At 46.0% G+C, this 14,029-nt stretch overlaps 1 protein-coding gene across 8 annotated transcripts in view; it reads right to left on the bottom strand.

Annotated features, from left to right (window-relative positions):
• HMGXB4 (HMG-box containing 4) overlaps positions 1–6,199 on the bottom strand; it is a 32,743-nt gene extending 26,544 nt beyond the window's left edge. The window contains exons 1-5 of one of the 8 annotated variants that reach the window (XM_047743579.1): positions 1,426–1,524; positions 968–1,072; positions 623–771; positions 300–378; positions 78–192 (exon numbers count right to left, since the gene is read on the bottom strand). Coding sequence is in view for 2 of the 8 variants with exons in the window: in XM_047743575.1 (XP_047599531.1) it covers positions 300–378; positions 623–771; positions 1,426–1,456 (259 nt within the window). In the remaining 6 variants the exon portion in view is untranslated. Of the gene's footprint in view, positions 1–77; positions 193–299; positions 379–622; positions 772–967; positions 1,073–1,425; positions 1,525–6,116 lie in introns of those variants that run through there. The other 7 variants (XM_047743580.1, XM_047743578.1, XM_047743581.1 and 4 more) reach the window with 7 other exon arrangements.
• Positions 6,200–14,029: the final 7,830 nt, after the last annotated feature.

The raw sequence follows: 14,029 nt of genomic DNA, 5'->3' as shown, positions 1-14,029 counted from the left end.
TACATATGGCAAAAGGGATGCTAGGTAACAATGGGCGGAAGATAAGTGGATGATTGGGGGGAGAAGGAACCTGGTACCTGGTGTATCACAAATGAAGACTGTTCTTCTATGCTGAATCCTCCAAAATACCAGCCCTCCACCTCTCTCCTCCTTCACACTGGTTTATCGGCACTCAGAACAAGAACCACTGTCCTGTTAAATAGGCCACTGAGTCAGCAACATCTGGATCCCTCTCCCCTACCCCGACTCCAAGAACCAGTGATGTGCTCATCCCACCTGCTGCCCCTTCCCCTCCTTACCTCCATAGTAGTAATCATCAGAGGAGTGCTTCCTCTTCTTCTTGTGCGTGTCCGTCCCCAAGAAATAAAGCTCACTATCCTGGAATTGAAGAGGAAGAAGAATTGACCACTGAGTAAGATGATGAGGCAACAGCAGTTTGGAACCAATTTTGTTCTTTGATTTCTGACTTTGGAAAACAAAGTAAAACACAGGAAAACTTAAGAGTAGACAGCGAACGATGTTTCTCTTTTAAAGTTTTAAAAACACACTTCTTTCTTCAAGCACTAGGAAACAGGACGTGAGATGGTTAAAAACTCTCCTAACTCCTATGTTTAGAATTTACCTTTAACTTCTTCTTGGAAGAATTTCTGACCTGAGCAGCGATTTCTTCCTCTTCCCTTAAAAAATCTTTGTAAGAACGTTTCTTTTCTCGTTGGCTTCGGCCAGCGGCTAGTCCCGTGTCCTCAGAGCTGTGATCACCATCAAAGCAATCTGAAAGCCAGATTCGTTTGGGAAAGGAAAGGAGAAAGGCAAGTAAGTGACAACCAGATCACCACGTATGTAATGCAACAGTCCCTCCATTTCCAAGTTAAAATCAAATCTCAAGAAGTCCACTGGAATACTTGGCTAGGATCCAGGGGGACAAGACTATTTCTCGATGACCTGGCTGCAAATACAAGAACCAAACCTGAAGAAACAATGCTGCCACGCTATGCAAAGGCCCCGGGCGCGTCCTCAGACATGGTTCCTTAGTTGTGATTTGGCAGGTGGACACAGACTTGCAGAGGTAAGGCTGAAAAGAATAAGGATTCACGTGCTGTGCTGCTCTGTGGGAGTCCAAAACGTGATTCCTATCTCCAGACTCCTGCACACTGGAGCTGGCAAGGACCACGAGTGCTGCAGGGGATCGCCCCAATAGACTACAGAGACTTATATTTCAGACTCTCAGATTGGAACCCTGTCCTGGTTTTCGCTTCCATGGGCCCAGTCTGGGGGATGATGTGGAGGCTGAGTGTCAGAATACTGCTCTGGACCATCACTTGGGAGTCCAGGCTGTGGTGGCGAGTCCTGGTCTCTATGTCCATGGGCTGCAAGGATTGAAGAGGAAACCCCCTTTGGAATGCTGCTCAGATTAAGGGGTCATACCTTCTTTCTTCACGGAGTCATCATAAGCCATGGCGGTCCTGCAGGGCCTTTGTGAATGTGTCACTGTGTCCAGGCTCCTTCCGGTCTACAGGACCAGGTCTGAGAAACAAAGAAGGAAAACCCTCCTGTAATGCGAAATCACTGTGGAGAAGCAACCTTCCAGATGGAAATGCGTAGTGATCCAAGGGCAGCAAGATATAGGGAGTGTCTTGTCACCTCCTCATTCTGTTTGTAAATATATTGGGGTTGAAACTGCAGGAAGTGGTACTGGGCTTAATTTGATTTGATTTATGAGTTGGAGTTATGATTTGGTGAAGTATATAGAATACTCCCATGTAATAAAAAATAACTCAAAATTAATGAGAATTCCTGAAATGCCAACAGGACTGACAACAGTGAGATGGCAAATACTGACATTAAGTCAGAGGTACGGGTTCAATATGGTGACAAAATGCACAGATAAAGCAGGATGCAGAGGAAGACAGATTACAGCAAACATTCCAGACCATAAAGTCCTACCATGTGGATCGGTGACAGGCTAAAATCTATTGTACTATAGTTTAAACAGAAGTGATGATAACATCATAGGGATAGTAAAGACATTTAGAGTGTAATTTTTTGGTATGCATCTTGTTGGCCTATATGAATTTGCTTAAAACTGTAGACATGTAAAAGCAAGGACACTTCTTACATTAGTTGGTCACATGACAGCTTTCAAGGCTGTCAGGCCTTTTTTAAAGGCTAGGTGAAAATAAGAATTATCATTTGTCCATTGGTGGTGAAATTTTTATGATTATTAAGGTTTTCATTGATTTGAAGAATTCTTGTAATTTAAATGTTCTAAATATCATTTTGAATTTGTTAAAAAAATTTTTTTGGACATTCAAGTTTATATGTCACTTTGACTTTGACAATGACAAGCCACAGACTTGTCACAGCCATGGAGTACACAGACTGTACTCTAAGGTAAAGTTCTTCAGGTACTTTAAGGACAGACAATGTCACAAATCCTACAAGTCTTTACAGGAAATTTAAGAATGACATTCTAAATATATTGAAAATGTTCTTATCCGGTTAGTGAAATCCTTACAAGGTGATCAGATTGCTTATTTATTTACATTTTATTTTACCTTCATCACTATATGGGGAATCTAGAAATGCTGAAGGGCTCTTCAGTGAGACATTGCCAGTCCCTTCATGTGGGTATGGTTAATACTGAAGTATGTAACTCTTGTGAAAGAAAATCTGATTAACAAGGGAAACTCTCCTAAGAGTTACAATTAAAATAAATGAAAGGAAAAAAGATTTAATTGCACAAGTCAGATAAAATACAGTACGCAGACATGCCTAAGTTGAACAAACAAAGAGAAAAAGCAATTACCAAGAATGATTTACAAGGAACGTTAAGAAAAGTAACATAAAAAAGCATTTCTCCACTTCCCTAAGAAGGAGAAGGAATAATGGACTTGGTCAAAGCTAAGAGAATCTAGAGTGAAGCAAAGAAACCAAAGGGATTGAATTATTTTAGTGATAAACCAGAGAACTGCTTGCTCTGAGGGCTTTTCATAGGAAATGAAGGGGATTTAAGGTCAGAGCTCATGTAGAAATATGGGGCAATGTACATCATGTAGCCAGTTTTTCATGCCCCAGCATTCTCAACTTTCTCAAACAGAAATTACTGCCCTCCCTTTTCCACACAAGTGGTGCTGACTCCAAAAGTGATGAAGGAAGGGGAATGTCATAGGGAATCATGTGCATTCATTTGAAAATCTTATGCCCTTTCACTGGCACAATATACTGACTTTATTAGAAAAAACGTATATAGGTCCCATTAGTTTTCATAGGCTGGTAATGCCAAGAAATGCCACAACTTGAGACCTGAAGTTAAATGTTTTCATGCCAAGTAAATTTTGGCTACGAATGTTTGATAAGGAAATACTCTTAAACATTCAATGTCATAAATATGGCCATTAACCTGTCATCAACAACAAGAAAATGCACTTCTAAATGAAGCAAAGGCAGGCCCTGAGACTTACAGGCCAGCTTTCTTTTTAGTAACATCAAAACTAATATAAAACAGAGTCGAAAAATCTAACAGTCAGAGCAGGAATAAGCATTTCCGAAGACAGTATGAGAAAGAAAACCATGATGTGACCCTCTGAACCACAAAAAAAATGTTCATGGTCTCTTAACTGACTGCTCTGAAAAACCACCAGTGGATTTAAAAAGTTGTGAAAAGGAACAGGAAATCAGGAGTTGATCTTCAGAGGCACAGGCAACACAGAAAACACGTGCTGGTGTGAGCACTATGTATTGGAATTACGCCTGCTGCTGTTGAAACTGTCATTAAAACACTGAAAAGCGTTTTAGAAATTACAGGATTAAATTACCTGTAGAGAAAAAAATGAGTGGGGCCTGAAGGCAAGGCCGGTTCCCTAAAGAACTGGAACAGTCAAGAATTTAAAGAACTGAAATTGAATGCAATGGACTACACCACTCACAGCTTGGGCAGGCTGATGGACCTTGAGTTTTTAGGTTAAAATCAAGATATTATTGCAGCTCAGGGGTTAGTTTTGGTTGCTGACTTATAAAGGAAAGATGAAACCAGATAAAGAAGTCTCAAGCAATAGTTTGGAAGAAAGGCAGAGTTAGGACAACATTTATATTGGATCAAATGACCCCCTGATATTCTTTCCAGGTCTTGAATATCATCCATGGTAAATTCAGAGTTTAGGGTTAGGCAGCGCATTGTGGGATTAACGAAAGTGAAAAACATTAGGTTTGATTTTCACATTAGAAAGCAGAGGCCATAATTATGTTAAATGTTGGCGAAAGTAAAACAGGTTTAAAACCCATTCTCCTGAATTCCATCATTTTGGAGGATATAGAATTCAATGTTGTCAACTTCAAGAGGCAGGGATAGTTTTACGATTATGTTCCTCTTAGTGTGCTAAGAAATGACAACATAGGTGAAAATTCATTATTTAATGTTGGGTATGGAGGCCAGAAACATGCCATCACAAAAAACGTGTACTCATGCAATGTGCAAATTGTGGAATGGCTCTTCTGGGACTCTTCTTCGGGATCTGAAAAAGGGGAGGCGGAGCTGCTGTTCCACGTGTAGAGAAGCATTTTGTTCAGGCACAGCTTTCGGGATTACCAACGTGATGAATGAAAACGCGAAAATCATCAGGCATAGTACTTTCTTATCTTGCAGATCCAAATGATAATTATTGGGGAAAAAAAAAGAGTTTCAGAAGGTGATTTGTTTGAGGTAATCTGAGCCCCAGCAATCGCTAACAAGCTTCGTCATTCCGGAATGTAAATGAGTGTTGAAAAAGAGGGAACGTATTAAGCCCCTGATCTGAGCAATAAGCAAAATCCTGAATTCCGGGTCTAGTCCAGGAATGAGAGCCTTGTTCAAGAGTCGGGGTTCTCTTCCAGCACTCCCTTCACGAACTCCCATTGCCTGGCCATGTAGGAAAAGGAAGGTGCACATCCAGCTGTTGCCAGTTTCCAAATTGTTGCTGTTACTGTTTACTTCTGGGATAGCGCAGGTGCTGTCCTGTCATTTTTGTAGAGATCTCCTCCAATCTCAGAACACCGCGACTCCGAATTCCTGCCACTCCCTTCTCCAGGAACCTACCTATGCAGCACTCACAGCCCCTGCCAGCTCTGGAAACTGCGGAGATCCCGACAAGCCTGGGACGGGGATAGAATCCTCTCACTGCAAGGCAGCTAAGCGGAACCACGACCACCGCACAGATCGGCTGACAACACACATTTCCCAAAAACCCACCAATACAAATTTTGACAAGCTTTGTCCAATCAACAGGCTTTCCTTTGAGGTTTGTTTTTTTTTTTTTTTTTAATTTGTTCTGCTATAAGGGAATATAATCAGCCACCTGCTTAACCGGCAAAGAGAGGGGGAGATGGTCCTCCTCTGATGCATAATATAAAGTAAATCTACAAGTAATAGCTGTGGGGGGAAACGGGCCTGTACGGAGATCGCACTACGAAGGCACGTTCCAACTGGGTCGCCCGCAAAAAGGACACACAACACCGGGTTATTTATACAGAGAGCCCCCAGGACCACCACTTGTGCGGTCCTCACGCAAACCAATGGGATTCTCCCGGCCGTTTTGCAGCAACAGCTAGTTCAACAAAGCTCTGTGAAGAGGAAAAGAAGAAAGCTCCTCGCATCCTCTCCAGCCAGCCGAGGGCCCTGCCCTCCCGCCGCACCGGCCCCGTGGCCCTCTCGCCTTGACAGCCCGGGGACCCGGCGCTTCGGGTCCCGAGCCGCACCGCGGCCCCGACCCGGTCCCCGAGTCCCCGGCGGCCTCCCGGCGCCCCCGAGGGCGGAGACGGCCCCGGCAGGGGGAGGGGCGGCCCGTGCCCGCAGGCCCCCGGGGCGGCCGCACGCCCCCTCCCGGCCCCGCAGCTTTCCCGCCTTCCCCATTTGAACAGCTCCCGCCCGCCTTCCTTCGGCGGCCCGCTCCAGCCCCTTCCCGGGGGCGGACTGCGGCCGCTACTCCAGTCCCCGGCTCGGCCTCTGGGCTAGGCCGCACCGGGCCTGAAGCGCCCCAGCGGCGGTGTCGCGGGCCCAAGCGGCGGGTGGAGGCGGGGCGGGGCCGCTGCCGCCTCGGGGAGGGGGCCCAGGCCGGCCTCGTGGGGGCTCCGCTCGCCGCTACCTTCACTCGGCTCGCCCGGATCCCGCCTCAGCGCCGCCGACCGCCGCCATCTTGGAGAAGGAGAGAAAAGCGCGAGCGGCCAGGGAGCCTCAGTCGAGCCCAGAGCGCAGGCTCCGGCTGGGGAAGGGGAATCCCGCTCCTGACAGAGTGCCGAGCGCATCGAAAGAAGCGCGCCGCTGGCTGAGCCAGGGAACCCGAGTTGACTGAGAATTTTCGGTGCGGCCAGGCTTGGGCTGGAAGCTTTCTGAACATTATATCGTTTAATCCTCACGGCATCCCTGTGAGGTAGGTTTGGTCACATTTTGCAGATGAGAAACAGGCTCAGAGAGGTTAAGTGACTTGCCCAACCGCACACAGGTAGTCTTCTGATTCTTAATGAACGCTCTTTCCACAAGACTATGCCGTTTCCTTCGGGATATTTTTGTACGTAAATTCTCTTTCTGCGAAACCTAGATCATGCAGATTAATAGCAGCGGTGCTTGTTTGGAATTTGGCATTTATGTTTGGGTGGTTGGCATATTTCGGGTGAGGTGGAAGGACATATTTTTCTAACAGCGCATCATAAAATAACTTCCATGGCGAATCCTCTGCATTTCTCCTCACAAATTATTTGCATTTAAAAGTTGGAAACTGTTTTCAGGCAAATGAAGAGATGCCACACACAGGAGAAAGAGGGGTTTTTGTGATTGGCTCTGGAAATTACTATGCGAAGATCCTGGTTCTCTGTGAAGACAAACTTATTCTTCTAGAGCAGTTCATTCTTCTTTGGCTACTTTGTAAGGTAGCGAGATCCCCATTGCCAAAGGAATTCAAGTAGAGGCTAGTGCCTTAGTTACTGGAGAATGGAGAGGTTGGAGTTCTAGAGGTTCCTAGCATTATGAACGCCATGAAACTGTGCAAAATTAGGGGTTTGGGCACATGGGTGTTTTTCTGGGGTTTAGAGCCTATCAAAGATTAGGAATCCCTATCTTAGAAGGCTTTCCAGTCCAGAATTGGATGGGTGCTTGAAGGGGATGTAGTAATGCTGCTCACTTTGTAGATTTAGAAATGGAGACTGAGAGAAGCAGATGATTTGACTCAGAACACACTGCTAGTTAGTGATCGGATAAGGATTAGAAGCCAGATTATTGGACTCTTGGTTCAGTGCTCTTTTCACCATGTAAAGCTTTCTCTCCCTCTGCGCTGAGCAGAATATTGGATTCTGTTTAATCATGGCTTTTCAGTTGTGAGATGCTCAGATGTTCAAAGAAACATTCAGAGTTGCTGAATTTATTCCCAAAAGGTAACTGCGAATAGTAAATAAAGGTCCCATCCCGCTCACTGGAAAGATTGTCAATAAGTTTCACCAAAACGTATGGGATTGCTCTTCTGGGACACCTTGCCTGACATTAGGCTTCCCTCTGAGCTACTGAAGAACCATGAGAACGTATTTCGCCCCCTGTTCTTCAGTATCGGTCAAGATGTTTTCAGTTGCGAGTGATGTAATCCCAATTCAAAATAACACATCAGCAAAGGAGAATTTATTGGCTGACATTACTGAAATGTCTAGTACTTGGGGGCTGGGTCCAGGGAGGACTCAAGTCTCTTAACAGAGGTGCTTTCCTTTGAGTTGGCTTTATTCTTAGGTTCCAGGTGATGATTCTGCCTCTGGGTTTGGCCATCCTTCCAACTACCCATGTCCCTGGACAGGAAATTTCTTCTACCCGTTTGTTTTGGGAGACTCTCATTGCCTGAATTGCACCCTCAATCACTATGAGCAAAGGTGTGGGGCATGCTGATGAGCTAAATCAGGTCATAGGCTCACCCCCACCCCCAAAGCAGGATGAACTCAAGGAAAATCAGAGGTTATTGTCAGATGGGGAAAAGAGTGCTAGGGAGGGAAGTACAATAGGTGTCCACCCAGCTCTACCAGTAGCGTGGACCTGCCTGCCTCAGCATCGCATTTGTCCAGTCCCTTCTTTTATCCCACCTGAGGTTGGGCATATCAAGTTATTGCCCGTCTTAACCTCCTGAAGACCTGAAGTCCATCGCTCCTCAGTCCATTGCCTTCCTCGAGTCTTGTATCACTGTGTGCACGTTCATTCATTTAACAAATACCAATTGGAAGCATGGCCTGCGTCAGGCACTGTCCTGGGTGTTCAGAAGAGAGCAATGAACAAAATGGAGAGTCTTTGACCACCCCCCAACCCCCCTCCCCCCGGAGCTTACACTCTAATTAGGGTGGGGGGCAGAAAATAAATAAATAGGGACCATGTTAGGTGGTGATCAAAGGTAGAGATAAAAATGCCAGGTAGCGTAAGGGATACCAGGAGGGAGTGGAGGTGGGGATTGTTATTAAAATGTGATCCTCTGATGAGGTGCCCACCGGGGACTGGAGGCTGAGGCTGGTAGCTTAGTCAGTAGTCAGCTGGCCTGCTAGTGGTGAGGGCTGGGAGGCCGAAGCTTCTGGAATGGATGCAAGGCCTTCCTCTGAGCCTTGATGGACTCAGCCTCTCAACTGAGTATCCTGCCATGGTTCTTTTGTTTCTGCAACTTGCAAAGGGAGAAAGGAAGATGGCTTGGTAGCCCGAGGTGGGGAGGGGCCTGTTCATGGGGGGCTTTGTGAGTAAGAGCACCTTGTCCTGTGAGAACATGAGGATGGCATCTGAGATGTATGAGGATTGGGTGCTCCCTGGGGGCTGGGGCTGTTCTGTGACCGGCTGGATCCCAGTAAGCTGCCCAGCGCCTGGTGGAAGAAGGTGGCCTTCAAGTTGTGCTTGGTTGGGATGTTTTCTTCTTCGGATTGTTTTCCTGTGCTTTGCCCTCTCCAGTTGTGTTTGGAGAAGCTTTGTTGTGTCAGGCCCGGTGGATATGCACAGGACAGGGCCCTTTTGGCTGAGTGATGGGACTTAATTAAAACTACCATAAGCAACAAGAAGTTAATGGCTCATGTGAAAAAGCATTAAGAGCCAGAGAGAAGCTGGCTGTCCTGGCCTCCAGGTCTAGGGATTCAGATCCCTCCCACCCAGCTCTGTTCTCTCAAGTTGGCCATCCTCATGTGCCTGGAGTCACGGCCGTGGGTGGCCCAGGCTTCTGTCTCCTGACCAGAGAGGGAAGAGGGCTTCCCCACACCTGCTCTGTGGGAAGGAATCGTAGGGAAGAACGATTGGTTGGCTTGGGGTCATGTGGTCATTGGGGTCATGTGGTCATTCTGTGATGCGCTGGACTGTTCTTGGCTGAACCCGTTAAGTTGGAACAGGGTGAGAGAAAGGCCAGAGGAATCTCTTCCGGGACGACAAATAGTAAAACCTCTGCGATGAGGCAATGACGCTCAGTTCCTGCTTTTGAGCAGCTCCGGTCTTGGGTGCCGCCTTGATTCGGCCCCTCCCTAGATCCCTGCCCCAGCCACACTGACCTTCTCCCGGTTCCCCAAGCAGGCAGTGCCCTATTGTGCATCCACACCATAGTGCACACATGTCATTGTGTGTACTGTGTCCCTCCACTCCATTGCTTTTGCCAGCTCGGCATCTAGAAAGCTCCTATGTATTCTTCAAGACATAGCTTGAATGCCCCCTCTCCAATCAGGCTCTGTGTTCCCACACACCTGATCACATGCAGCTCCCACCCCACACTGCAGTCATCCTTTGACACACGTCCTTTCCCAGTGCCTCAAGGATATGATCTTTGTCCCTCCAGCCACACGGTAGGTGCTCACTGAGTCCTTTTGATTAGCTGTTGTTGAGTGAAGAGTGGGGCAGACCATTGTTCCCGGGGCTCAGGGCGATGGAGATGAAAGCTGCTTGGGAGAGTGACAGAAGCTGTGGCAGCGATGGGTTTGGTTTGCCCACTCCCTCGCTTGTCTTCTGCAGCAGATGTCAGTGTCCAGACCTCAGAAATGGCCATGGAACTCCAGCCTGGTAATCATAACCCGCAGCTTGAGCTTTCCCGGGGCTGGATCAGGCTGTCTGCTGCCCCTTCATGCTTTACCATGTGAGCCAGGGATTTCCCCCCCAGACCCTTGGTGTGAGCTGGCTGGGGGCTTCCCTGTCCCCTGGAGCCCAGAGGAGCTCCCTAGTCCCTGGGCTCCAAGAAAGAAGAAGCCCTTGAGCTGGTCCTTGTCTGTAGAGTATGGTTGGTGGGATAGGGTGGGAAGGCATTCCTGGTGGAAGAAACCGGGGAAAAGGAGGCAGGGAGGCTCAGGGCCGCATCACATCCTCAGAATGACAAGCAGTGAGGTCAGCAGTGGGCGTGCTGGGGGAGTGTAGGGCCACACAGAGAGCTCGTCCTTAGTCTGGAAGGGCTGGGGCCAGCACCCGCCCTCTCCTCCCCACTTGGCTGTCTCTCCTGCACTGCACATTTCTAGCTGATGGTGGTGACCCTCTGTTTCTTCTTTCCTTCCCCCCCTACCCCTGCAGGAAAATAATTTTAAACTTATAAGTTCAAAGTGCACATATTCGTGTACCCACCTCCCAGATTAAACAAATATTAATATTATATATATGTGTATATATATAATTTTTAAAATATTATATTTATTTGAGAGAGAGAGCACAAGAGAGCAAGGGGAGGGAGAAGCCGACTCCCTGCTGAGCAGGGATTCCCACCGTGAGGCTTTATCCCAGGACCCTGAGATCATGACCTGAGCAGAAGGCCGAGATGCTTAATGAACTGAGCCACCCAGGCTCCCCTATTCTACTTATACTGGCTTGTTTTAAAATTTTATTTAATTTAAAAATATTTTAGGAAAGAAAACATGAATACAGTCTGATTCGCATCTCTGTCTCCAGTATTAATGGCTCATTCCCTTTCCTCTCTTCTCAGAGGAATTCAGATTGGTGCGTGTCCTTCCTGTCCATGCTCTGATCACGTATATGGGAGGTGAGAGTAGCCTAATTAATGGTTCAGGGCATTAAGTCAGGAGCCAGACTTACTGGGTTAAAATCTAACCCCATTTCGCTTTCTAGCGGTGTGAACTTGAGCAAGTTCTAGATATCTCTGGGCCCTTATGTCTATCTTCTCAAAATTGAAATAAGGAAAACGAAACCCTTACCCATTAGTGCCTGATACCTGGAAGGGGCTGTATGTATTAGTTACTATTATGCACAAATAACATATGGTGTTATGTTGGATCGCACCATACCATCATTGCTTCACAAAGCTAGGTAGGTGGTAGTAATTTGTGTTTTTCACTCAATGTACTGCGTTTGGGAGACTTTGCTTCTAGCCAAATTGGAATAACAAGGACCAGATTCCTCTTGCTGCTCGAAACAATCCACAAAAATATCCAGGCGAAATATAGGAGGTAAGGGTTTTCAGACCTTGAATATCAGGCAGCACAGGACAGCGATCCCTGGGATGTGGGAGACAGACAAAGGGAACCCTGTGATTGCATTGGTTTACTGCCTAAATTGTCCAGACCTCAGCGTGGGGAAGGGAAGTATAACATCAGGTAAGCCTGATGGTCTCCCCGAGTTGCGGAGATGGAGCTGGGAGTTTGGAGAGATCAGGGAGCCTGGGATTCTCAGGCAGAGTGTGAGTGAGGGGAGCCCTGCCCAGAGAGAGCTTTTGGGCACTATAGGGAGCCCCTCCTTGAGTCTTCTGCTGAGGATCAATCAGTGCATGTGTGTGAGGAAATTATCTAAAGCCAGGGAAAGAACTCAAAAGGATTAGAGAGAGTGATTCCTTTAGATCATGCAGGGCTGGGAATAGTTCAGGTTCTCATCAGCCAGAACAGAAAAACCTTGTAATTCATGGGATGTCTTGCAGAACACTCAGTTTTGGGGGAAAGGTAGCCCAGAATAAAAGGCTGCTTTGATCCCACCTAGCAAAACTTAGAAACAAACCTGGGGAGGATCAAACCCCGGGACTACCTATAGGAATACAAAATACCCATTGCATGTCATGCTAAAATTCACAATCTCTGGCAGTCAATAAACATCACCAGGCATGCTAACAAGCAATAAACTATAATCCATAACAAGGAGAAAAATCAATCAATATAAACAGACCCATAAAAGACACAAATGATAGAATTAGTAGACAAGGATATTAAAACAGTAATTATAACTATATTCCATTATGTTCAAGAGGAGAGAACAAAGATTAAGCATGCAAAGCAGAGACACGGAAGATACAAAAGGGATTCGGGAAGTCCCCCGGGTCTGGGCAGATCCTCCCACTAAGTACAATGAAAATCCCTAAAAACAGGGGTGCCTGGGTGGCTCAATCTGTTGGGTGTCTGCCTTTGGCTCAGGTCATGATCTTGGGGTCCTGAGAGCAAGCCCTGGATTCAGGCTCTTTGCTCAGTGGGGAGTCTACTTCTCCCTCTGCCCTTCTCCCTGCTCACGCTCTCTCTGTCTCTCCAATGAGTGAATAAAATCTTACAAAACAACAACAAATAAGTGTAAGAAGACACTGAAAGGTGGGGAGAAGAATGTAGATTTCACGGTCCAAACAATGTGCCCTTCCTTTATCTTATACAAAAAGCAACTCAAAATATATTAAAGACTTAACTGGAAGGCTTGAAACTATAAAACTGCTAGAGGAAAGAAAATACAGGGGGGAGCTCCTTGACATTGGTCTTGGCAAGGATTTTGGGGGATAGGACACTAAAAGCAAAGGCAACAAATGCAAAAATAAACAAGTAGGACTCCATACTAAAAAGTCTGTGCACAGTAGAACAAAGTCAACAAAATGGAAAGGTACCCTATGGAATGGGAGAAAATAATTGGAAATCATACACACACACAAACACACACACACATATCTGGAGGGGAGGAAGGGGCAGAGGATGAGAGAAAAAGAGAATCTTAAATAGGTTCCACATTCAGAATGGAGCCTATTGCAGGATCCAGGCTCACAACCGTGAGATCATGACTTGTGCTGAAATCAAGAGTCCTACACTTAACTGACTGAACCACCCACGCACCCCTGCAAATCATATATTGGGTAGGGGTTTAATGTTCAAAATACACAAAGAACGCATGCAAGTCAGTAACATAAGAACGGATAACCCGATTAAAAAATGGGCAAAGGACCTCGATAGATGTTTTTTCAAAGAAGACCCATGGATGGCCAACAGAAGCGTGAAATCGCGCTCGGTGTCACTAATCACCAGCGAAATTCGAATCAAAACCACAATGAGAGATCACCTCACACCCATCAGAGATGGCTATCATCAGAAAGTCAAAAGATAACCACTGTTGGGAGGACATGGAGAAGAAGGAACCCCTGTGCTCTGTCGGTATAAATGTTAACTGGTGTAGCCAGTGGAAAACAGTGTTCCTCAGAAAACTTAAAATAGAACTACCATGGGACCCGGAAATCCCACTTCTGAGTATATTCCCAAAAGAAATCAAGTCATAGACACCATCTCAAAGAGATACCTGCATTTTCATGTCCACTTCTGTATTATTCACTATAGCTAAGATATGGAAACAGCCTTGGTGTCTGTTGACAGTTGAACAGATAAATGAAATATACCTACCAGTCTGTCTGTCTGTCTATCTATCTATCTATCTATCTATCTCCAAGGACATTATCTGAAATGAAATAAGCCAGAAACATTTATATGTGGAAACAAATAAACAAAAAAACAACAAAAGAAAAAAAGAAAAGCCAACACCCCTTCCCCCAAACTCAAACTCCTCAAACTTATAGTAATAGTGGAATGGTGGTTAGCAGAGGCTGGAAGTGGGTGAGGAAAAAGGAGGGATATTGATCAAAGGGTACAAACTTCCATTTAAAAGATGGCTGAGTTCTGGAGACCTAGTATAAGGCATGGTGACTGTAGTTGGTAACAGTATATTGTGTACCTGAAATTTGCTAAGAGAGATCTTAAGTGTAAGGACACACACACACACGCACAATGACTATAGGAAGTGATGGATGTCTTAATTAGTTTGATTGTGTTCACTGTTTCACAATGTATACAT

Source organism: Lutra lutra, chromosome 8 (genome assembly GCF_902655055.1).
Source record: "Lutra lutra chromosome 8, mLutLut1.2, whole genome shotgun sequence".
Taxonomy (NCBI): domain Eukaryota; kingdom Metazoa; phylum Chordata; class Mammalia; order Carnivora; family Mustelidae; genus Lutra; species Lutra lutra.
This window is presented reverse-complemented; position numbering and strand designations above follow the sequence as displayed.